Here is an 18967-nt window from a genome sequence, read left to right on the forward strand (position 1 = left end):
TAACAGCTGAAATAAAAAAATATTGAAATTGAGGTGAAAAACACTGCCATTTTTCTCCACGTTTTACTCTGTAACTTTTTCCTGCGATGTCCGATTTTTTAAAGCAATATACCGTTATGTCTGTTGGACTCTTCTGGTTGCGCGGATATATAGGGCTTGTAGGTTCATCAAGAACCCTATGTACCCAGAGCCAGTAAAGGAGCTGCACCCTGCAATGGGTTTTCATTCTATACCGGGTTTACAGCAATTAATTTGCTGAAATATAAAGAGTGAAAAATGGAGAGTGAAAAAGATATAAAGAGTGAAAATAGGTATCAAGAACCTTTGTATTTCCAAAACGGGCACAAGATAAGGTGTTGAGAAGCAGTGGTTATTTGCACATCTCTGAATTCCGGGGTGCCCATACTACCATGTGAATTACAGGACATTTCTCAAATAGTCGTCTTTTTTACACACTTCTTACATTTGGAAGGAAAAAATATAGAGAAAGACAAGGGGCCATAACACATGTTCTGCTATTCTGTGTTCCCACACGTCTCCCGATACAAATGGTACCTCACTTGCGTGGGCCTAATGCCTGCGACAGGAAACTCAACATGGACATATGAAATTTTTACATTGAAAACTGACGTGTTTTTTGGAAAGTGCCTAGCAGTGGATTTTGATCTCTAGCTCAACCAGCACCTAGGAAAACCTACCAAATCTGATTTTTTTTTTTAAACTAGACACCTATAGGAGTCCAAGATGGGGTGACTTGTGGGGCTCTCACCAGGTTCTGTTACCCAAAATTCTTTGCAAACCTCACAATTTGGCCAAAAAACACTTATTCCTCACATTTCAGTGACAGAAAGTTGTGGAATCTGAGAGGAGACACAGATTTCTTCCACCCAGCGTTCCCCCATGTCTCCTGATAAAAATGGTACCTCACTTGTGTGGGTAGACCTAGTGCCCGCGATAAGAAATGCCTGTTATGTTCTAGTGGAAGACTTTTAAGGGTCTCTAAATTCTAAAGTAAGGAATCTGCGGCTTGAGGTCCTTACCGGATGAACAATTTACTTGCCTTCAGTAACACTTTATCTGGTAGAGACAGGGTCTAGTTGCACATTTCTTAATGACTCTTGCTCGTAGGTCTCAAAGGTTTTGTCATGGAAATTCACATTCTGAATTAAGAATTCAGTGTTTATTTGACACAAGGTTGTCTTTTTTTTTAGCACACTATTTCAATAAGTAGTTTCTATGTGTGGCTCTTCGTTTTGGGCGTGGAAAATAGTCACAGATGAAACTGACGTCAGTGCGTCAGAGATGAGGTTTTATGGACTTTATTGACTTCACACCCGGTGGACAACATTTGTACTGAGTCGTGTGACAGTCAACCGACGCGCAGACGTGTTGTAGAAAAATGTTTCTGGATCTAGTCTCGTGCCTGAGGAGGATTCTAAAGTAAAGAATCTGCAGCTAGATCCTGTCTCTACCAGATAAAGGGTCACCGAAGGTAAGTAATTTGTTCTTTGCTGCTGCAGCAGAAGAGCATCCACTACTGCCCAAAGCATCAGTCTAAATGAGGAAATCTTTGGTTGGGCCTAAATGGCGTTGGAGAGGTTCTCTGGTGAATTTAGTCTCAAGTGTTCAAAATGCTTGTTCATCTTTTTCATCCCAAAGAAATCCATCATTTAGATTCTCCTTCCTTAAAGGCTGTCTTACTAGACTGTCAAGCATAGTTAGCTACAGACGGTAATTACAAATGATAAGATTCAAGAAAATATTGGTCACTTTGCCATGGTTAGGAGAAGGCTAGTAAAAGGCAACTTACGTTTTACATGGATCCTTAAAAAGGAATTTAGAAGTCTCCTAGAGATCAAGGTGTGGCACTTTTTTTTAAAAGTGATTTTGTCTTAGCCTGCGTAACTCCTCCACCACATGTTCATGTTGTTTACTGTTGGCCCTTGAAATCATCAAGATGTCATTTATTGAATATACTATGTAGTGTTTTACTATATGATCAAATATAGTGTTTATGAATTACTGAAACCCTGTTGTGACATTGTAAAGATCCGAGGGCTTAACATGATGTTCAAAAAGCCGAAGGGGGGTCCAGAAGGCTGTCTTCCAATAGTTGCTGCTTTAAAACAAATGTTTCCCATTTTGAAAGACATTGTGAACTACTGCCTGATCCACTGGACCACTGCTTGCTCTCTCCTGGGCAGTAATTCACAAGGTGTAAGCTGTCCTGCAAGGGAAGCATTCCTCTTTGCAAATCATTTACCACCACAACTTGGGTGTCCATGTTCACCCATAAGCCTGTGTCCACAATTGCAGTCAGAAACAAGTGATTTCTTTTTCAACACAGTATTGGTATTTTTAAAAATTATAGCATTACAAATCAAGTGTGTGTGTCCAGGGCAGTGTGTACTAGGTTAAAGGATAAATGCAGTATAGCTCATACTAATATGGCATGACGTCAGCTCCACTAAGTTGCTTAGCTACAGTGGATCGGCACATCAGATGCACAATGCCTATTTATTGGTTGATCATGAGTATTTGTTTTCTGAGACTTTAAACAGGGGCACTGTTACAGTATCCGTGGTAACTTCAATAACTTGAAGAGGGTGGGAAAGAAGGATGGGTAGGGGATGGCCTTTGGTTCCTGAAGCCTGTGGTGGAATAAACAACATGACTGGAAAGGTAATACACATATGTGGGAGGGGTTCAGCTGTGGGAGTTGTAACCTGTATGGAGGGTGTTTCACTTTGCTCAAGGGAAGAATGTAGGGTAAGCACACCTATTACTTGTAGAGATGTGCAGTGTGGAACTATTGGGAAGGAGGGGTTCTCAGATAGTGTTGTCTTCAGGGTTTCAAGGAGCTCATCCCAAGTTCTGCCACATGGGCTTCTAAGAAGGCCCTTGGCCTTTTCCATGTGCAATGCTGTGTCCACAGCCCCAGTCCATTTGCGAAGAACTTGACACATGTAGCCAGGGAGGGATGGCTCTTGGCCCTCCAGTACAACCTAATGGTTTGTTTTGCAATGAGAAATGTAAGAATGCTTTGAAGGCGCTAAGTGGGAATGAGATATATGGTCCTTCTCCACTGAAGGGAAGTCGTTACTGGGATGTGATCAGATCTGAACCTGGTCAGGTAACCTAACAAGGAGAATTTTGAACAAAGTTTAGCTGAACAGAGAACACAGTTGAGGCGGTGATGGGGGCGGGGCTGAGTCTCGGAAATTGGATGTCGCTGCCAGGGTGCATGTCCTACTGTCGCGGGCCTGCTTACGAGAAGGCATGTGTTAGACCCGGTTTCTTGGCACCAGGGCATTCAGGGGTTACTACGCTCCAGTTGCATCAACTAGAGTGTTCCCCACTGGTGTCCTGGTGCCTCAGTACTAGTGGACCCAAAACTGGATAACCAAGTCCTCCTTTCCAGCTCTTGACTCTCAGGGTAGCGAGACAGAGCAGTCCAAGGCTTACTCAAGGAGGTGAGGTGGGTTTAGACATTCAGAATACAGTGCACACTGTACTACTAGCTAATAGGATCAATGTCTCGTCAGTGCTTTGTTCTTTAAATGAAAAGTACTTTAATCAACATGAGAGAAATATACTACACATAAAACTAGGATAAACAGTGAAAACCAGACATCTCTACAACCCTCTGGGCCATAGTTCCGACCCCAAACAGTATTATAGCGCTTACACGCTAAGCACTATAAAAACACAGTTAGCATGAAGACACGCAATTAGCATTGTGTATTACAGACCATGTTGAACAGGGTTGCTCTCATTCTCCAGAGCCATTAGGCCAATCCTTGTATTGCAATAATGTAGTTTCAGCATATGATGTGAAGTCAAACGTTCCAGATCAGCCCCAGAACCCACCACCCAAAGAACAGAAGTACCCTCCTGTCCTTAGCAAGGATGCCGCTCTGGTCACAGGTGCCTGATGTCTTGGCACAGTTTAGTAGAGTCCCATTAGCCAAGTAGCCACTGGCTAGCTGCAGGAGGGTAGTTGGCCGGCCAGAGTGCTAGTACACCCTCGTACCACCATGTGTCACAAAGAGAAAGATGGGGGGCTGCTGTACACCAGGACATTCTTCACCAGCTACAGATGGTAACTGGTAGTGTCACACAGGCTCCTGCAGCACAGAGGAGGGTTCTGGGCAATGTGATTTCACCTTCAAGGTCTTCGAATCAGCTTGCCTATCTTCCCCTGTCTCTGTTGATGTGCTGAAAGCGTCCCTATCTTAAGCAGCTTTTTGCAATTTCCTTTTTCCAAGCTGAGACTCGACAAGACTTGCAATGCAGCTGGTCCCCTGCTTCCAGGCATCTGATTGATCCCTTTGCTCTTTCACAGCTGGCAAATTCCATCACAGCAGAATTCATCCATCACAGAGAAAACTCTCAATTTTGGATGCAGTGAGCAAGCTTCCTTGCCTTTACACCACAGGCCCACAGCTGGCTTCTGTTGATGCTTGTTAGAACCAAAGGCTAGTCTTGAACAACCACTGACCACTCAGGCCAGACTTTTATTACCTCTAATTGATAGGCTGGTCCAATCCGAGAGTCTGCTACTTTTGAATCCTGGGTGCCCCTCCAGTCACGATGCACATGTGTGTCATGCTCATTGCATGTACAATGCATGCAAGGATGAGTTATTATCCTTCAGGACATGCTCTTGGTATCCAGCCGGGCCATTCCCTAGAGAGGAATTTTAATTAACTCCAGACCAGGGGGCACTAACCATCACCAAACAGAAAGAGGGGAGGGTCCCTCCTAGAAGCTACTGCAGCTAAACAAAGATAATAGCAAATGTCTACCCCAGCCCACCAGGCTTCTCTGATTAAATAGAAAGGGGCACGGGGAGCTGGAATATCAAGCAGAACAGCTTAGCTCACATTAAATAAAATGGCTCACTTCACCATTCTACCCTAGGGAACCTCCTGGCTCTCAAACACACATCCCAAGTAAAAAAAGGCAACAGGATCATAGGCAAAGAAGACTGCACAGACTTGATCAGGAGGGTGGCAGGAAGCTCCCCTCAAGGATGCAGGTATCCCTGACTTTAGTTGCATTGCTGCCACCATTGTCAGTCTACCACTGCCTTGGTAGAGAGGGCATTAGCCACACTGTGAAATAGGGGTGCAATATGCATTACCCCCTCAACCTCACAGCTAAGCTCTAGGGCTTCGGTCCATGTAAGCATGGAGATCCTCAGTGGAAATGCATGATTATTTTCACTGATGTAGGGACCCAAAAACCATATAGTTACTTTTAAGTGACTTGCTTGTAGATCACCATGGGGCAGGGGAAGCACGCTCTCCAGAGGACTTACCATCCCAACAGCATGGATGAGGTAGGTGCAGGCCCGCAAGAAACCGACCTCTATCGTTAAAGCATGACCGTAGCCTCAAGCACAGAGTGTGTGATGCTAATTGCTTCTAAAATTGTATGACATTTGTAAGGAAATGCCTCCTTGGCATGGTTACCCCCTGACTTTTTGCCTTTGCTGATGCCAAGTTATGATTTGAAAGTGTGCTGAGGCCTGCTAACCAGGCCCCAGCACCAGTGTTCTTTCCCTAAAACTGTACCTTTTGTCTCCCCAATTGGCACACCCTGCATCCAGGTAAGTCCGTTGTAACTGGTGCCCCTGGTACCAAGGGCCCTGATGCCAGGGAAGGTCTCTAAAGGCTGCAGCATGTCTTATGCCACCCCAGAGACCCCTCACTTAGCACAGACACACTGCTTGCCAGGTTGTGTGTGCTGGTGGGGAGAAAATTACTAAGTCAACATGGCACTCCCCTCAGGGTGCTATGTCAACCTCACACTTCCTATGGCATAGATAAGTCACCCATTTAGCAGGCCTTACAGCCCTAAGGCAGGGTGCACTATACCATAGGTGAGGGCATAGGTGCATGAGCACTATGCCCCTACAGTGTCTAAGCAAAACCTTAGACATTGTAAGTGCAGGGTAGCCATAAGAGTATATGGTCTGGGAGTCTGTCAAATACGAACTCCACAGCACCATAATGGCTACACTGAAAACTGGGAAGTTTGGTATCAAACTTCTCAGCACAATAAATGCACACTGATGCCAGTGTATATTTTATTATGAAATACACCCCTGAGGGCATCTTAGGGATGCCCCCTGAAAACATACCCGACTTCCAGTGTGGGCTGACTAGTTTTTGCCAGCCTGCCACACACCAGACATGTTGCTGGCCACATGGGGAAGAGTGCTTTTGTCACTCTGTGGCTAGTAACAAAGCCTGTACTGGGTGGAGGTGCTTCTCACCTCCCCCTGCAGGAACTGTAACACCTGGCGGTGAGCCTCAAAGGCTCACCCCCTTTGTTACAGCGCCACAGGGCATCCCAGCTAGTGGAAATGCCCGCCACAGCCCCACTTTTGGCGGCAAGGCCGGAGGAGATAATGAGAAAAACAAGGAGTCGTCACTGGCCATTCGGGACAACCCCTAAGGTGTCCTGAGCTGAAGTGACTCTGACTTTTAGAAATCCTCCATCTTGCAGATAGAGGATTCCCCCAATAGGGATAGGAATGTGCCCCCCTCCCCTCAGGGAGGAGGCACAAAGAGGGTGTAGCCACCCTCAGGGCTAGTAGCCATTGGCTACTATCCTCCCAGACCTAAAAACACCCCTAAATTCAGTATTTAGGGGCCCCCAGAACCTAGGAAAATAGATTCCTGCAACCTGAAGACGAAGGACAGCTAACCTGAAGCCCTGCAGAGAAGACGGAGACACGAACTGCTTTGGCCCCAGCCCTACCGGCCTGTCTCCCCACTTCAAGAAAAACTGCAACAGCGACGCATCCCCCAGGGTCCAGCGACCTCTGAAGCCTCAGAGGATTACCCTGCATCTAAAAGGACCAAGAACTCCCGAGGACAGCGGCCCTGTTCCACAAAGACTGAAACTTGCAACAAAGAAACAACTTTTAAAGGACTCCACGTTTCCTACCAGAAGCGTGAGGATTTCCACTCTGCACCCGACGCCCCCGGCTTGACCTGTGAAGAAACAACACTACAGGGAGTACTCCCCGGTGACTGCGAGCCTGTGAGTAGCCAGAGTTGACCCCCCTTGAGCCCCCACAGCGACGCCTGCAGAGGGAATCCAGAGGCTCCCCCTGATCGCGACTGCATGCTTCAAAGAACCTGACGCCTGGTAAAGACACTGCACCCGTAGCCCCCAGGACCTGAAGGATCCGACCTCCAGTGCAGAAGCGACCCCCAGGTGGCCCTCTCCCTTGCCCAGGTGGTGGCTACCCCAAGGACCCCCTCCTCCACCCCCCCCTTGCCTGCCTGCTTCGCTGAAGAGACCCCTGGGTCTCCCATTGAAACCAATTGCAAACCCGACGCCTGTTTGCACTCTGCACCCGGCCGCCCCTGTGCCGCTGAGGGTGTACTTTTTGTGCTGAATTGTGTCCCCCCCCGGTGCCCTACAAAACCCCCCTGGTCTGCCCTCCGAAGTCGCGGGTACTTACCTGCTGGCAGACTGGAACCGGGGCACCCCCTTCTCCATTGAAGCCTTTGCGTTTTGGGCACCACTTTGAACCCTGCACCTGACCGGCCCTGAGCTGCTGGTGTGGTAATTTTGGGGTTGCCCTGAACCCCCAAAGGTGGGCTACTTTGGACCTATCTTTGAACCCTGTAGGTGGTTTTTACTTACCTGCACAACTAACCAATACTTACTTCCCCCAAGAACTGTTGAAAATTGCACTGTCTAGTTTTAAAATAGCTTGCCATTTTTGCTAAAACTGTACATGATATTGTGTTGATTCAAAGTTCCTAAGATACCTGAGTGAAATACCTTTCATTTGAAGTATTACTTGTAAATCTTGAACCTGTGGTTCTTAAAATAAACGAAGAACGTATATTTTTCTATATAAAAACCTATTGGCCTGGAATTGTCTTTGAGTGTGTGTGTTCCTCATTTATTGCCTGTGTGTGTACAACAAATGCTTAACACTACCCTCTGATAAGCCTACTGCTCGACCACACTACCACAAAATAGAGCATTAGAATTATCTCTTTTTGCCACTATCTTACCTCTAAGGGGAACCCTTGGACTCTGTGCACACTGTTTCTTACTTTGAAATAGTATATACAGAGCCAACTTCCTACAACATTTGTCTTGGTCTGCCAATGTAGAGGCCTCTTCAGGCAGCTGTTGGGGTTCGTCAGGCAGTAAGCCTCACAGCGAGTTCTTATGAGGTGGTGGTGACACTAAGAATCCCTGACAGAGGTTTCATTGGAGGTGACCCCGCAATAGGTATGTCGTCTGGGATGGCCCCCCCAAGTCGATGTATCTATTCTGCCGTGGGGGAGCAGCGAATCTCTGGCCCCTCAGAATAAAAGGGGGCGGCGTGGGAGAATGAGGAAGGATCACCTCTGCAAGTCAGGGCGCATACCCCCACATTAGAAAGAGGCCTTGTGGCACAATGGAGGAAGCCACAAAGAAAGGCCCTACCGATGAGAGTAAAGAGGAAATATTAGTTGTGTTCCCCTGGGCGGGAAGTCGGCGTGTTGCTTTTCACCTCTTAGGTGTAGGGCAGTCACATCTATGGTGGGCAGTGCGAGGGCTGGTAAGTTCCAAAAAATATTCTTTCTTCAAGTTCCTCTCGCTGGTGTGGCATCCTGTATTTGTCAGTGGGGGCCACAGGGGGGATAATTACAGTCCTTGTGATTAATTACATGGGTGGCAATGGGGAAGGTGTCACATCATCTACATTGAGATCTGGGAGGCATATCCTCTCTGCAACTGCAGCAGGCCAAGTTCAACAGTGCCCACCTCCCTCCCCCCCATGTGGGCATCTCTGCAGGTCCCCAACATGCAGACCACCCTAACCTTGCAGCCACCGCTCTTGTAGGGGGAAACAAGGATGTGAGTCCGGATTGGTAGACACACTCACCCTCAGCTTGGGGGTCCTCTAGGCCGTCCGCCTAGCTCCGGATGTTTAGGTAGGCGATCAGGAAATGTCCAGATCTGCAGGCCGCAGGGAGCTTCAGTCGCTGCCTACAAATGAGCACTCCTGGCACATTTCATCAGCCCCAAGAGTTTTAGGTGTGACCCCGCTGCTACTGTTGGACGGTTCAACAAGGAGGGAGTTGGATGCGGCAGGAGAAACAACAGATCTCTGGATGTCCGGTGAGAGCGAAGTTAGATCATGGCTGCTAATTTGGCCTTGCAAGCCATGCTCCCTGCCACAAACCATTGATGCATTTCATTACAAATCACGTTTAGGAGGGTACCCCTTTTATGCCCCCTCCCATTTGCGATTGGTAATTAGTCACAAAAGGTGTTTTGCATGTAGAATAAGAGTTTGAGTCTCAGAAATGCCTTTAATACATTGAATCCTCGCATTCTGCTGTTGAAAAGCTGGTGATTTTGCAAAATTACATGCTTTGACCACAAAATGCAAAGAAACATTTAGACCCTAATATGAACATGTGCAGGTTTAAGATGGATTAATAACCCTCTCTGTAGTTTCTCTTTTAAATTTTGTTTCAGTGTTTGTTTTGTTTTCTGTGATCAAACACATATGGTCAAAAGGAACAAATGACCATAGTCTGTGATGATAGCATAATTACAGTCCTTGTGAAAAAGAAATGTAGAATCCTAGATTTTTAAAAATGTCAGAAAAACAGTGGCAACAAACAGGACCCAGGCTCAAAAGTGAGACGAGAGAGAAAGTGAAGAGAGAATGAGAACTGGTTGTTCTGACATCTGCTGAGAACACAGGCATAAAGCTATTAGGCATGACTTGGTAGCTATATATTCACTCTAATGCAGTCAAAGGAAATCCATAAAAAACACTGGCATTTCATGTTAGCAGCCTGCTCTTCTGTTCGGAAGTGTTCCCTGAATCCTCCCTGATATGGCTTTACCAAGCATGTGAATCTTTCAGGAATCTACAAACCTACAGAGCCTTAGTCATAAACAATTGTCACAACTCATCTTGGTGTCTTTTTGTGGCATTCGTGGGCTGTGCAGTGCAGTGTGGTGTGTTGCAGGAGTATCAATCCAAAGTCAAGGCTTCATAGAATTTTGGGCACATGCAGCACCCCTGGGCATGAACGGAGAGCCTTTAATGTGGGTGACAGCCATTCTGCTGGCACCACAGTGGATGATGCTTTGCCCATGGTAGGATCTGTGTTGACTATGCATGCAGTTGAACCCCTTCAAAGATGCCACAATTGTTTTCCTTTGATGCTCCACAGACCTAAAATACAGCTTCTGTCTTGTGTCTTTGGAAGATGAGTCTACACATACTTAAAGCCATTTTAGCATCATACTTGTTACTTTCATGGTGTTTTTTCCTAGAACCATTATTGATGTTAAGGCTGTTGAGTGACCATGTTGTGGAGAAAAGCAAGAATGTGGACATTTACAATGTTTGAAACACACATAAAAGTGACGTATCAACACTTAGGGTCTGAGTTAAGAGGAGTTTCTCCGTCACAATTGTGATCAATATCCCGTTCGCCCAAGTCTAAGTACCATAGGATGTGATAGGATTTAGATTTCAGCAGACGGGATATCCGTCACTATCATGACAAAGTAAGCCCTCTGCCAAACTATAAATCAGGCCCTAAATCTGTGTTAATGCGGCTGATGAAACATTTTATGGAGACTGCGGAGCAGTGTTGAGGCGAGTGTAATTCTGCCTATGAAAGGCTCCTTTAGGGATCCTGCAGTGGCAGATGAGAAAAAATTAACTAGAACTTGTGTTCCAGAAGTTAACTTGGGTTTTTCTTTCATTTCTTTAGGCAGCGGAACTCTTCCTGAACCTGGATCTTATCAAGGAAGCTATTGATGCATTTATCGAAGGAGAAGAATGGAACAAAGCTAAACGTGTGGCTAAGGAGCTGGACCCCAGGTAAAAGATAGTCTTGTTCTTTCCAGTGCTTCTTACCTAACTGTCTGCCGACCTTAGCCAGTGCCCCTCAAAATGTCCAATATTGATCTAAATTACTTGCATCTGTCTGCTTTCCATGCCTTAATAGAGCCATTGCCATTGATTTGGTTTTCTTTTTTTTATTTGTTTCTTAATTGAATTTAAATAGTCACACTTAATTGAATTTTAATGGTCAAAGCAGTGATCCATATAGGTAATGTGCTAACACAAGCACCGAGTCCCCTGCATTGATATCTCTATTCACGTTGGCGGTGGTCCGTTTGATGCATTGATGTCCCAACAAATTCATCATGACAGTCTCTTGAGTTTGGAAAGGAGAGTGCCCTAGGAAAGAGGCAAGGTGCCTTATACAGTTAATTATTTGTTGTGTAGGGTCTAACTATCAGTACAGCGCATGTAGTCATATTCTAAGAACATGACTATGACCACCCTACATGGTTATCTCCCGCTTAGCATTGCTGCCAGCAGACCCCCACCTTGATTGGGGGTGTTACTATCACGTTCCTAATATTATTGAAATGTAGTGGAGAGTATAAGGCTTTGGGCACAGTATTAGGGCAGTTTGTGGTCTTGACTCTGGATCTCAGTTCCTTAAACAGCAGTCCATTTCTATCACAGAATGTTAAGAATTGTCCCCAGCTCCATTCTTTGTTGGTTGGCATTTCAATCTGTATATCGTTCACTTGTATTTGGCTAGATGCAACAGTTCTGTGAGCCATTCTGACTGATGTTATGGCAGCTGTCTGAGATTACATATCTTTGCAATGGACAGGAATGTTGTGACCTATCTCCGCCAACGTGATGTAGTGCTATCTGTGTCTGAAGTGTCATTGTAAGAATCTGGCTGTCTGTACGGTGCACTAAAAAGACGTACACCGTGCAGAGAATCCAGTTGATCCCTAATTGGTTTGCAGAGACAAACGTATATAGGACTAATGCTCTATTTTGTGGTAGTGTGGGCGAGGAGTTAGGCTTATCAGAGTGCAGTGCTAAGCATTTGTTGTACTCACAGAGGCAATAAATTACATAGTCACTCAAAGAATAAAACCAAGACCAATTTATAAAAATAACACTTATTTTGATACATACTTCGACCCCAAGAACTTCATTATAAGGTAAGTACGTTTTTAAGCATGAATTGTTTTCACTTGCAAAAATCAACACTTTTGCAATTCAAGGTTTTTCAATGTTGACCTATGGAAGGAAAACACATTCAGCACATAAGCACTTTACGATGACTCACTGGACCAGTCTTGTAGACATAAGGGGAGTACTGGGCAAGAGTCGGGACCATACCAACAGGTCACTTCAGGCAGCACTGGGGCAGCCGGCTGCAGAGGTGCAGATGGCGTCCGGTCCCCAATGTATTTCAGTGGGGATTGATCCCCATAGATTTAGGCTGCAGACTCTGGCTGGGGGGCCAGTCGGGGACAATCAACAGGTAGATCGCAAACGTGGAACAAACAAAAAAACTGGCAACTCAAATATTGAAATAAATGCACATTCTGACAGTCTATTCAAAACAAATTAGGGTGCTCATACACTAAAACACATTGTTGCCATGATGTGTGGTGTCGTATTACTAAGAAGTAAAACGGTAGCATGAACTAAACAGAAACAAGATTAGTGGAGCACACCAAGAAACCCAATATATCAAAAGTTTAAAGACAAATGTTGTCTTATGAGTGAAGTTGACAAGAGAAAACCATCAAGGTATATTCTTCTAATGGTGCTGGTAACAGTGTCATATAAACAATAAATACATATACAAACATTCAAAAAATTCATAAAAGACAAAAATACCAAAAACAACGTAACTTTTATATATATACCACATGAAGTTATCACAAATATACATATGCAATTCAAACAATACAAAAAATACATAAATAAGTACAAAAGCCATCAGCCGACACATGTTTCGTCCAAACTGGACTTGTCAACTTCACTCATAAGACAACATTTGTCTTTAAACTTTAGATCGCAAAGCGTGGGGTGCTCTGGAATGTAGGTGCACCTGTGGTCCTCTTCACCAGGGGCGACAGATGCAGGGGTGTCCTTTGGTGTCGGGTTTCCTTGTCCAGGAGCACTCTAGGTTGGGGGGGGGGGGGGGAGGGATCTGTGGTCGAAGACTGCAAGCGTCGTCATGGAGTCCAAGAGGAGTGAAACCACAATGGACTCAAGCTAAAGGAGTCCTGTGCAGTGGTTGCTTCAGGGTTTCTCTTACCACAGGAGCTGTGGGAGAGGGGGCCTGCGTGCAGAGGCTGTTGGCGACTTCAGGAAGTCCAGGAAGCAGTGAAAGCACAATGGACTCAGACTCTAGACAGCTGGGGGACCTTGTTGGCTCCAGAGGTCCACTCGTATAGGTGATGACGGGTGAAGTGGTGTCTGCAGGTGTCGGGTATTTGTGGTTCTGGAGGCTGCAGAGTTCTTTCTTTGGAGTCGGTTGGGGGCCAAGTCCGTTGCCCACAGGAGTCTTGAGTCTTATTCAAAGGCAGACAGTCCTCTTGGGTTTCTGGAGGCTCAGCTGCAGGACGAGCCATCTTCTGGTGCAGAGTTTGTCAAGGAGTGCAGACATGCTGGTGGGGTTGGTACCAGGTCAGTTGCTTCTTCTCTTCTGTGGGTGTTACTCTTCTTTTTACTTGTCTTCTTAGGTTCTTAGGATCGGAGTTCTAGGGTTCAGGGGGGCCACCTAAATATTCAATTTAGGGGTGTTATAGGGAGTGCCAGGTGGCAGCCAGGTGCCCACCTTTAGGGTGACTACAACCTCTCTATGGCGATTTCCATTGGGGAGTGGCCACATCCCTGACCCTAGAGGTCTAATTTCACCCAAAACCAGATGGAGAAATTTAAAAAGTGGTGTCTACTTCAGCTCGTCTACCTTAGGGGTGGGACTGGCACATCTCCTAATCAAACTCATTTCCCCACCTGTCTTGCTGCCAAAATGTGGGGTCAGGACAGACAGGTTGGTCATTTCCGCCATTTGGCGAGACCTGGGTCGCTTCACAAAGGCAGCTAGGCCTTTGAAGCTTCCTGCCTTGGAATGTCCACCCTGCCTGGAGGATGTGTCAACACCCCAGCCCAGTGCAGGCCTTTGTCTCTGGACACTGAGACTGCTGGCTTCTCACCTTAGGTGGTCAGAAACGTGGCTAAGGTGGTTGAACTGGTCATGGCCAGTCAGTTAACACACTATAGTTGATAGTTTTTGAGGAGCACCTCTAAGGTGCCCCCTGGGTGAATGTATTGGTACATCCAACACTGGCATCAGTGTGGGTTCACCATTACGAGATGTTTGATACCAAACACCCCTATCTTCAGTGAAGCCATCATGTAGCTGGAGTAGCTGGAGAACTCGTAGTGACCAGTGTCCAGCACATGTATTTAAAATGGCTTCCCTGGTCACTTACTATGTCTGAGGATCGACAAAGACATAGCAGGGGCATATCTGCTCATGCATATATGCCCACATGTGTAATATAATGCACCCTGCCTCAGAGCTGAAGGCCTGCTGGAGGGGTGACTTACAGATATTGCAAGCAGTGTTTTAGGGGACATGGCACACAAGTGTGTGCCATGCCGTGTTTTCAATTTTGAGAGCACCTTGTCATGCAGGCTGCGATGACAGTCTGCATAAGGTTGGTGCTGGGTCTCTCAGAGTGGCACAAGTTGTGTTGCAGCTCTGAGGGACCCTCTTCAGTACACATGCCCTAGGTATCAGGGGTACCTTTTACTAGGGACTTACAAGGGAGCTAAAGGGTCTGGTCACTTAGGGGTCAAGTGACCAGGTGTCTTGTTTTGGGGAAGAAACACTGGCACTGAGGACCTAGTTAGCAGGAACCCAGTGCACTACAGTCAAAGTTGCATCTAAAACCCGGGCAAAAAGTGGGAGGGGGGCACTGCAACCAGAACCCAGTTCCCTACTGTCATGTAGTATGGCTAATATGGCTGAGGGTAGGATACAGGTGCAGGTGTTGCATAGTGTGTTTGCCTTATTTTGTTTCAGTAGATCCCCAGTGGTCAGCATGCCCACAGTACATGCATGGCGTTATACTTAATTGCCTTGTATCTCCATCAGTGGTGATCTTTCAGAATGTTGGCCCTCTTTAGCTTATACAGGGACCTATACAATTGTGCATGATTATTTTAGTATGTGTATTTAAGTATGGCTTCTCTCAAACCCCTGTCATTGGTGTCAAGGACATTTTTCCAGTCCTTGTCCATAAAGTCTATTCTCAATTGCATCTACCAGCATTGTTTCATTGCCTGTTCAACTGGGGTAGAGTAGATCCCACTAGTTATCAGAGAACCAGTGGGCATTGCAGGGTTATTGGACCATGGCCAAACCTACCCCTCAAGCAGTGGTGAAGTGACTGGTGTTTCCTACCCCGTTAAGACGGTAGCCGGTATTCTTTTCTGCAGCGTTTCAGATGGTTTCAGTCATTCTGAATCAGGCCATCGAACACGAAGATTATATGTCTCCCAGAATTCCCCTTGTAGAGCCTATCCGTTTATTTTATATTTGCATTGGGCCCATATGGGTATTCAAGTGTGAACCTGGACATTGATAGCATTTTCTGTGCGTGAAGAGGACCATGAAACAAGCATAGCCACAACAGGTCTGTCTAGGTCTAGTTTAAAGTATCACAGTGGGCAAAACATGATGTATTGGAAAGCAGCTTCCAGTAATTACCAGTTGCAGAAATTAATCTAAGCGTTCCGTTCATCTCGTTTTTGTTGTTGTTTTTTTTACTCTTTATTGTGATGCCCTCGATGTAATAGGTTTACCCAGACATGGATCCTGTGCCAATGGAACCAAGCTGCAGATGGCTGAAGTGTCCCAAATAGGACAAAAATGTCTTCTATTACTTGAGTTTCAGTTCAGAGACACCCTGACTTGTCATTTTAGGGTGGCTATTCCTGTTTGAGCAGGACAGAGGCTGGTTTGCATATTGTTTGGTCTAATTTGAGGTGGCGTGGTTAACAAATGAGCAATGGACTTGGATGCATCCTGAGTAATTACCAGTGGCTTAGATTAATTCATACATTCCATCCATCTCTTTTTATGTGTTTGAGAACTGTTGGGGGTTAGCGTAGGAGGTTGTGAGATCCTGCTGTGACAGTTTATCGTATAGTAGATTGCCAGGTTTCTGATGGATACATCTACCTTTGGATTCCTCACCTTCTGAATATCCCCATGCACCAGTAATCCACAGAACACTGGCGGCCGGCAGTTTTAGGAGGAAGGGGGACAGGCGGGAAGCACACTCACACTCATTCTTTCACCCATGCACGCACATCCATTAACAACACTCATCAACATTCAGACATACATGCACGCACCCAACCCAACATTCATTTAAAAAGATCACACATACACACACGCCTACCTTCAGCCTCGGAGGTCCCAGGAGGGTTGGGACTGCTGCCTTCCCTCTGACCTTAGGTCAGCCAGTGAGGGAAGGCAGCAGTCCCAACTTTGTCACAGAGTGGGATGGAGTCAGTGAGACTTCAGACCCCACCCCCACTCTGTGACGAAGTGTCACCGATTGACACTCACCCTGGGCGCTTCAGGGCTTAAACCTGAAGCGCCCAGGTCGAAGTCAATGGGTGACGCTTCCCTGGTCACCCAGGGAAGGGCCTCGAGGCACCTTTGCTGAGCCAAGGAGGTCACCCCCACAGGAGCTGTGACCTCTTCAGCCCAGCAAAGTTCAGCTCAGACAGCCAGGAGTCTGCGCAAATCGCGCATGTCTCACTCCTGGCTGCCTGATCTGAACATGAAAAGTGTCTGTCAGGCTGACCTTTGTTCAGCCTGACTGGCACTCTTCATGAGGGGCAAAAGGTGGGGGGGCGTGGCTCCTCCGCCCTAAAGGACGGGCCGTGCCTGCCACAGAAACTTTTCTTCATAGCTCTCCATGTCGATGAGGACATCATGCCACAGTTCTGCATGCAACGCCGTCTTACGTCATTGGAGCCATAGGAAGCCCTCATCGGCGTGCTGATGTGTGATGTCAGTTCCCTTATTTCTGTGCGTTCGATGCTCAATGTTTTTTTTTTTTCATCACTCCCCTAGGGTTCTGCTGGCGACCGTGTTTTAGGTTAGAAAAACAGAAGATACTGTTTTTCTGCAACTATGTCTCCGCTGAGGAAGTCCAGGTTTATGCCCTGCTAGGAGTGTGAGGGTCAGGTGTCGATCACTAACCCTCATGACGACTGTCTCTGGTGTCTCAGCTCGGACCACAATGACAACACCTGTTCTTTGTGCCAGAAGATCAACCCAAAGGCTTTGAAAGAAACAGAGGTGAAACTCTTCATGGCAAGGTGAGGAAGGAGAATAAAAGTCGTCAGAAGTCTCTACCTCACTTGGAGTCACTGTTACTCCACTCCTCGAAGTCATCCAACTGGAAGCACAAAAAGAAGCTGTGCCACAGTTCCTGATGTCAATCCTCAAAAGATGCATCTCTGACTTTGGTGTCTCTGCGTCCGAGACCAACCTGCCCCATCTTTTGTGTGTTTTTTCTGGCGTTGCTTTCAGGTCCAGTAATACCACTGATTTCATTTGAGCCTTCTGATCCAGAGCCAGAAGTGGTCCTTGCGACTTCAGTTCTTCCTCAGCCTCCTTGACAGGAGCAAGAGATTCCAGCTTTCCGTGCTCCTGGGACTGATCCTTCCAAAAACCTCAGTACTATGTATAGCTGTTGGGGTTGAGGCATAGATCTCCTAGAGAAGTTCAAGGGCTTCTGGAGGAAGAACAATATTTCTGCTCACAGCAAGATTCTGACATTGAAGAAGGTGAAATTAATTCACATGATCCGGATTTAGATCTTAGATACTTCCCCAGGGTGGGAATTATTGTCACAAAAGGGCATGCCTGTTCCTGAGGTCACATCATATGATGTGGTGTTGGAAAAGGCTGCTGACATGTTGAAATTACCTCTTCCTACATCACAATTTAAGCATAATCTAGTAACAGAAGTTCTTCATTCTGCTTCTTCTGTGTCAGAACCACTATCATCTTTTAATGAGGCTTTGACTGAACCTGTGTTGACCATTTGGCAGAAACTTTTGTCTGCTCCGGCAGTGTCTCTACTTATTGCCACGGCGTACATGACCGCTGCAAGGGATGCTATGTTTTTAAGCAGTCATACATCACCCAAGCACTTGGTGGTACAAACTTCCTGTTCTTCTAAAATTGACTCCAGGGTCCCTCCCAACTTTTCCAGCAGACTGGGAGTCAAAGAAAATAGAAAATAGAGCAAAACGTGAAGAAGGTATTTTCTTTGGGTAGTGTAGCTCTCAAGTCGGCGAACGCTACTTGCATACTGGGCCATTATATTAATGTCTTGATGGATTCTGCCAGAACAGTTATTCCAAAGCTGCCGGAAGAAGTTCAAGGACACATTGCACAAGTGCTGACTGACAGCCAGATGACTGCGAGACACGTTATCCAGTCGGGCCTGCATTTGGCTGATTCAGTGGCTAGGGCAATGTGAACGTCAGTTGCTACAAGAACACATGGCTGGTTAGGAGGATCTGTATTTTCACCTGATGTGCAAGTTACTCTAATGGATTTGCCTGAGACGTAGTAAGTGAACATGGAAGCCTTTTTAAGTACATGTGTTGGACATCGGTAACTAAGAGTTTCCCAGGTACATGATGGATTCTCTGAGCCCTGGAATGCTTGGTATCAAACTTCTCAGCTAAATAAACCCTCACTGATTCTAGTGACGGATTTAATAATAAATGCACCCAACGGACACCTTAGCTGTGCCTCCTGAAAACCTACCAGCTACTAGTGTGTTGACTAACTGGTCCTGACCAGTTCAGCCACCACAGATGCATTTCTGGGCCCCCCCAGGGGAGAGCCAGCTCTCTCAAGGGCCTGGGACAAAAGCCTGCACTGTGTGGAGGTGTTATCATCTCACCCAGGCAGGATGCAGCTCTCTGAGATTGGCCTCGTAAGTCGTCGTTAACTGTGTGTTTGCTGAACATTGTTTGCCTCCATGGGTTAACTTTGAAGAACTCTAAGAATTTCACTTTGTGTTTTTTTTT

The 18967-nt window shown here is 46.2% G+C and overlaps 1 protein-coding gene across 2 annotated transcripts in view; it reads left to right on the forward strand.

The window, feature by feature from the left end:
- IFT172 (intraflagellar transport 172) overlaps nucleotides 1-18967 on the forward strand; it is a 589829-nt gene that overhangs the window by 429370 nt on the left and 141492 nt on the right. For both annotated transcript variants that reach the window (XM_069233572.1, XM_069233571.1), the window contains exon 37: nucleotides 10770-10879. In XM_069233572.1, the coding sequence (XP_069089673.1) occupies nucleotides 10770-10879 (110 nt within the window). The remainder of the gene's footprint in view (nucleotides 1-10769; nucleotides 10880-18967) is intronic.

Source organism: Pleurodeles waltl, chromosome 5 (assembly GCF_031143425.1).
Source record: "Pleurodeles waltl isolate 20211129_DDA chromosome 5, aPleWal1.hap1.20221129, whole genome shotgun sequence".
Classification (NCBI taxonomy): domain Eukaryota; kingdom Metazoa; phylum Chordata; class Amphibia; order Caudata; family Salamandridae; genus Pleurodeles; species Pleurodeles waltl.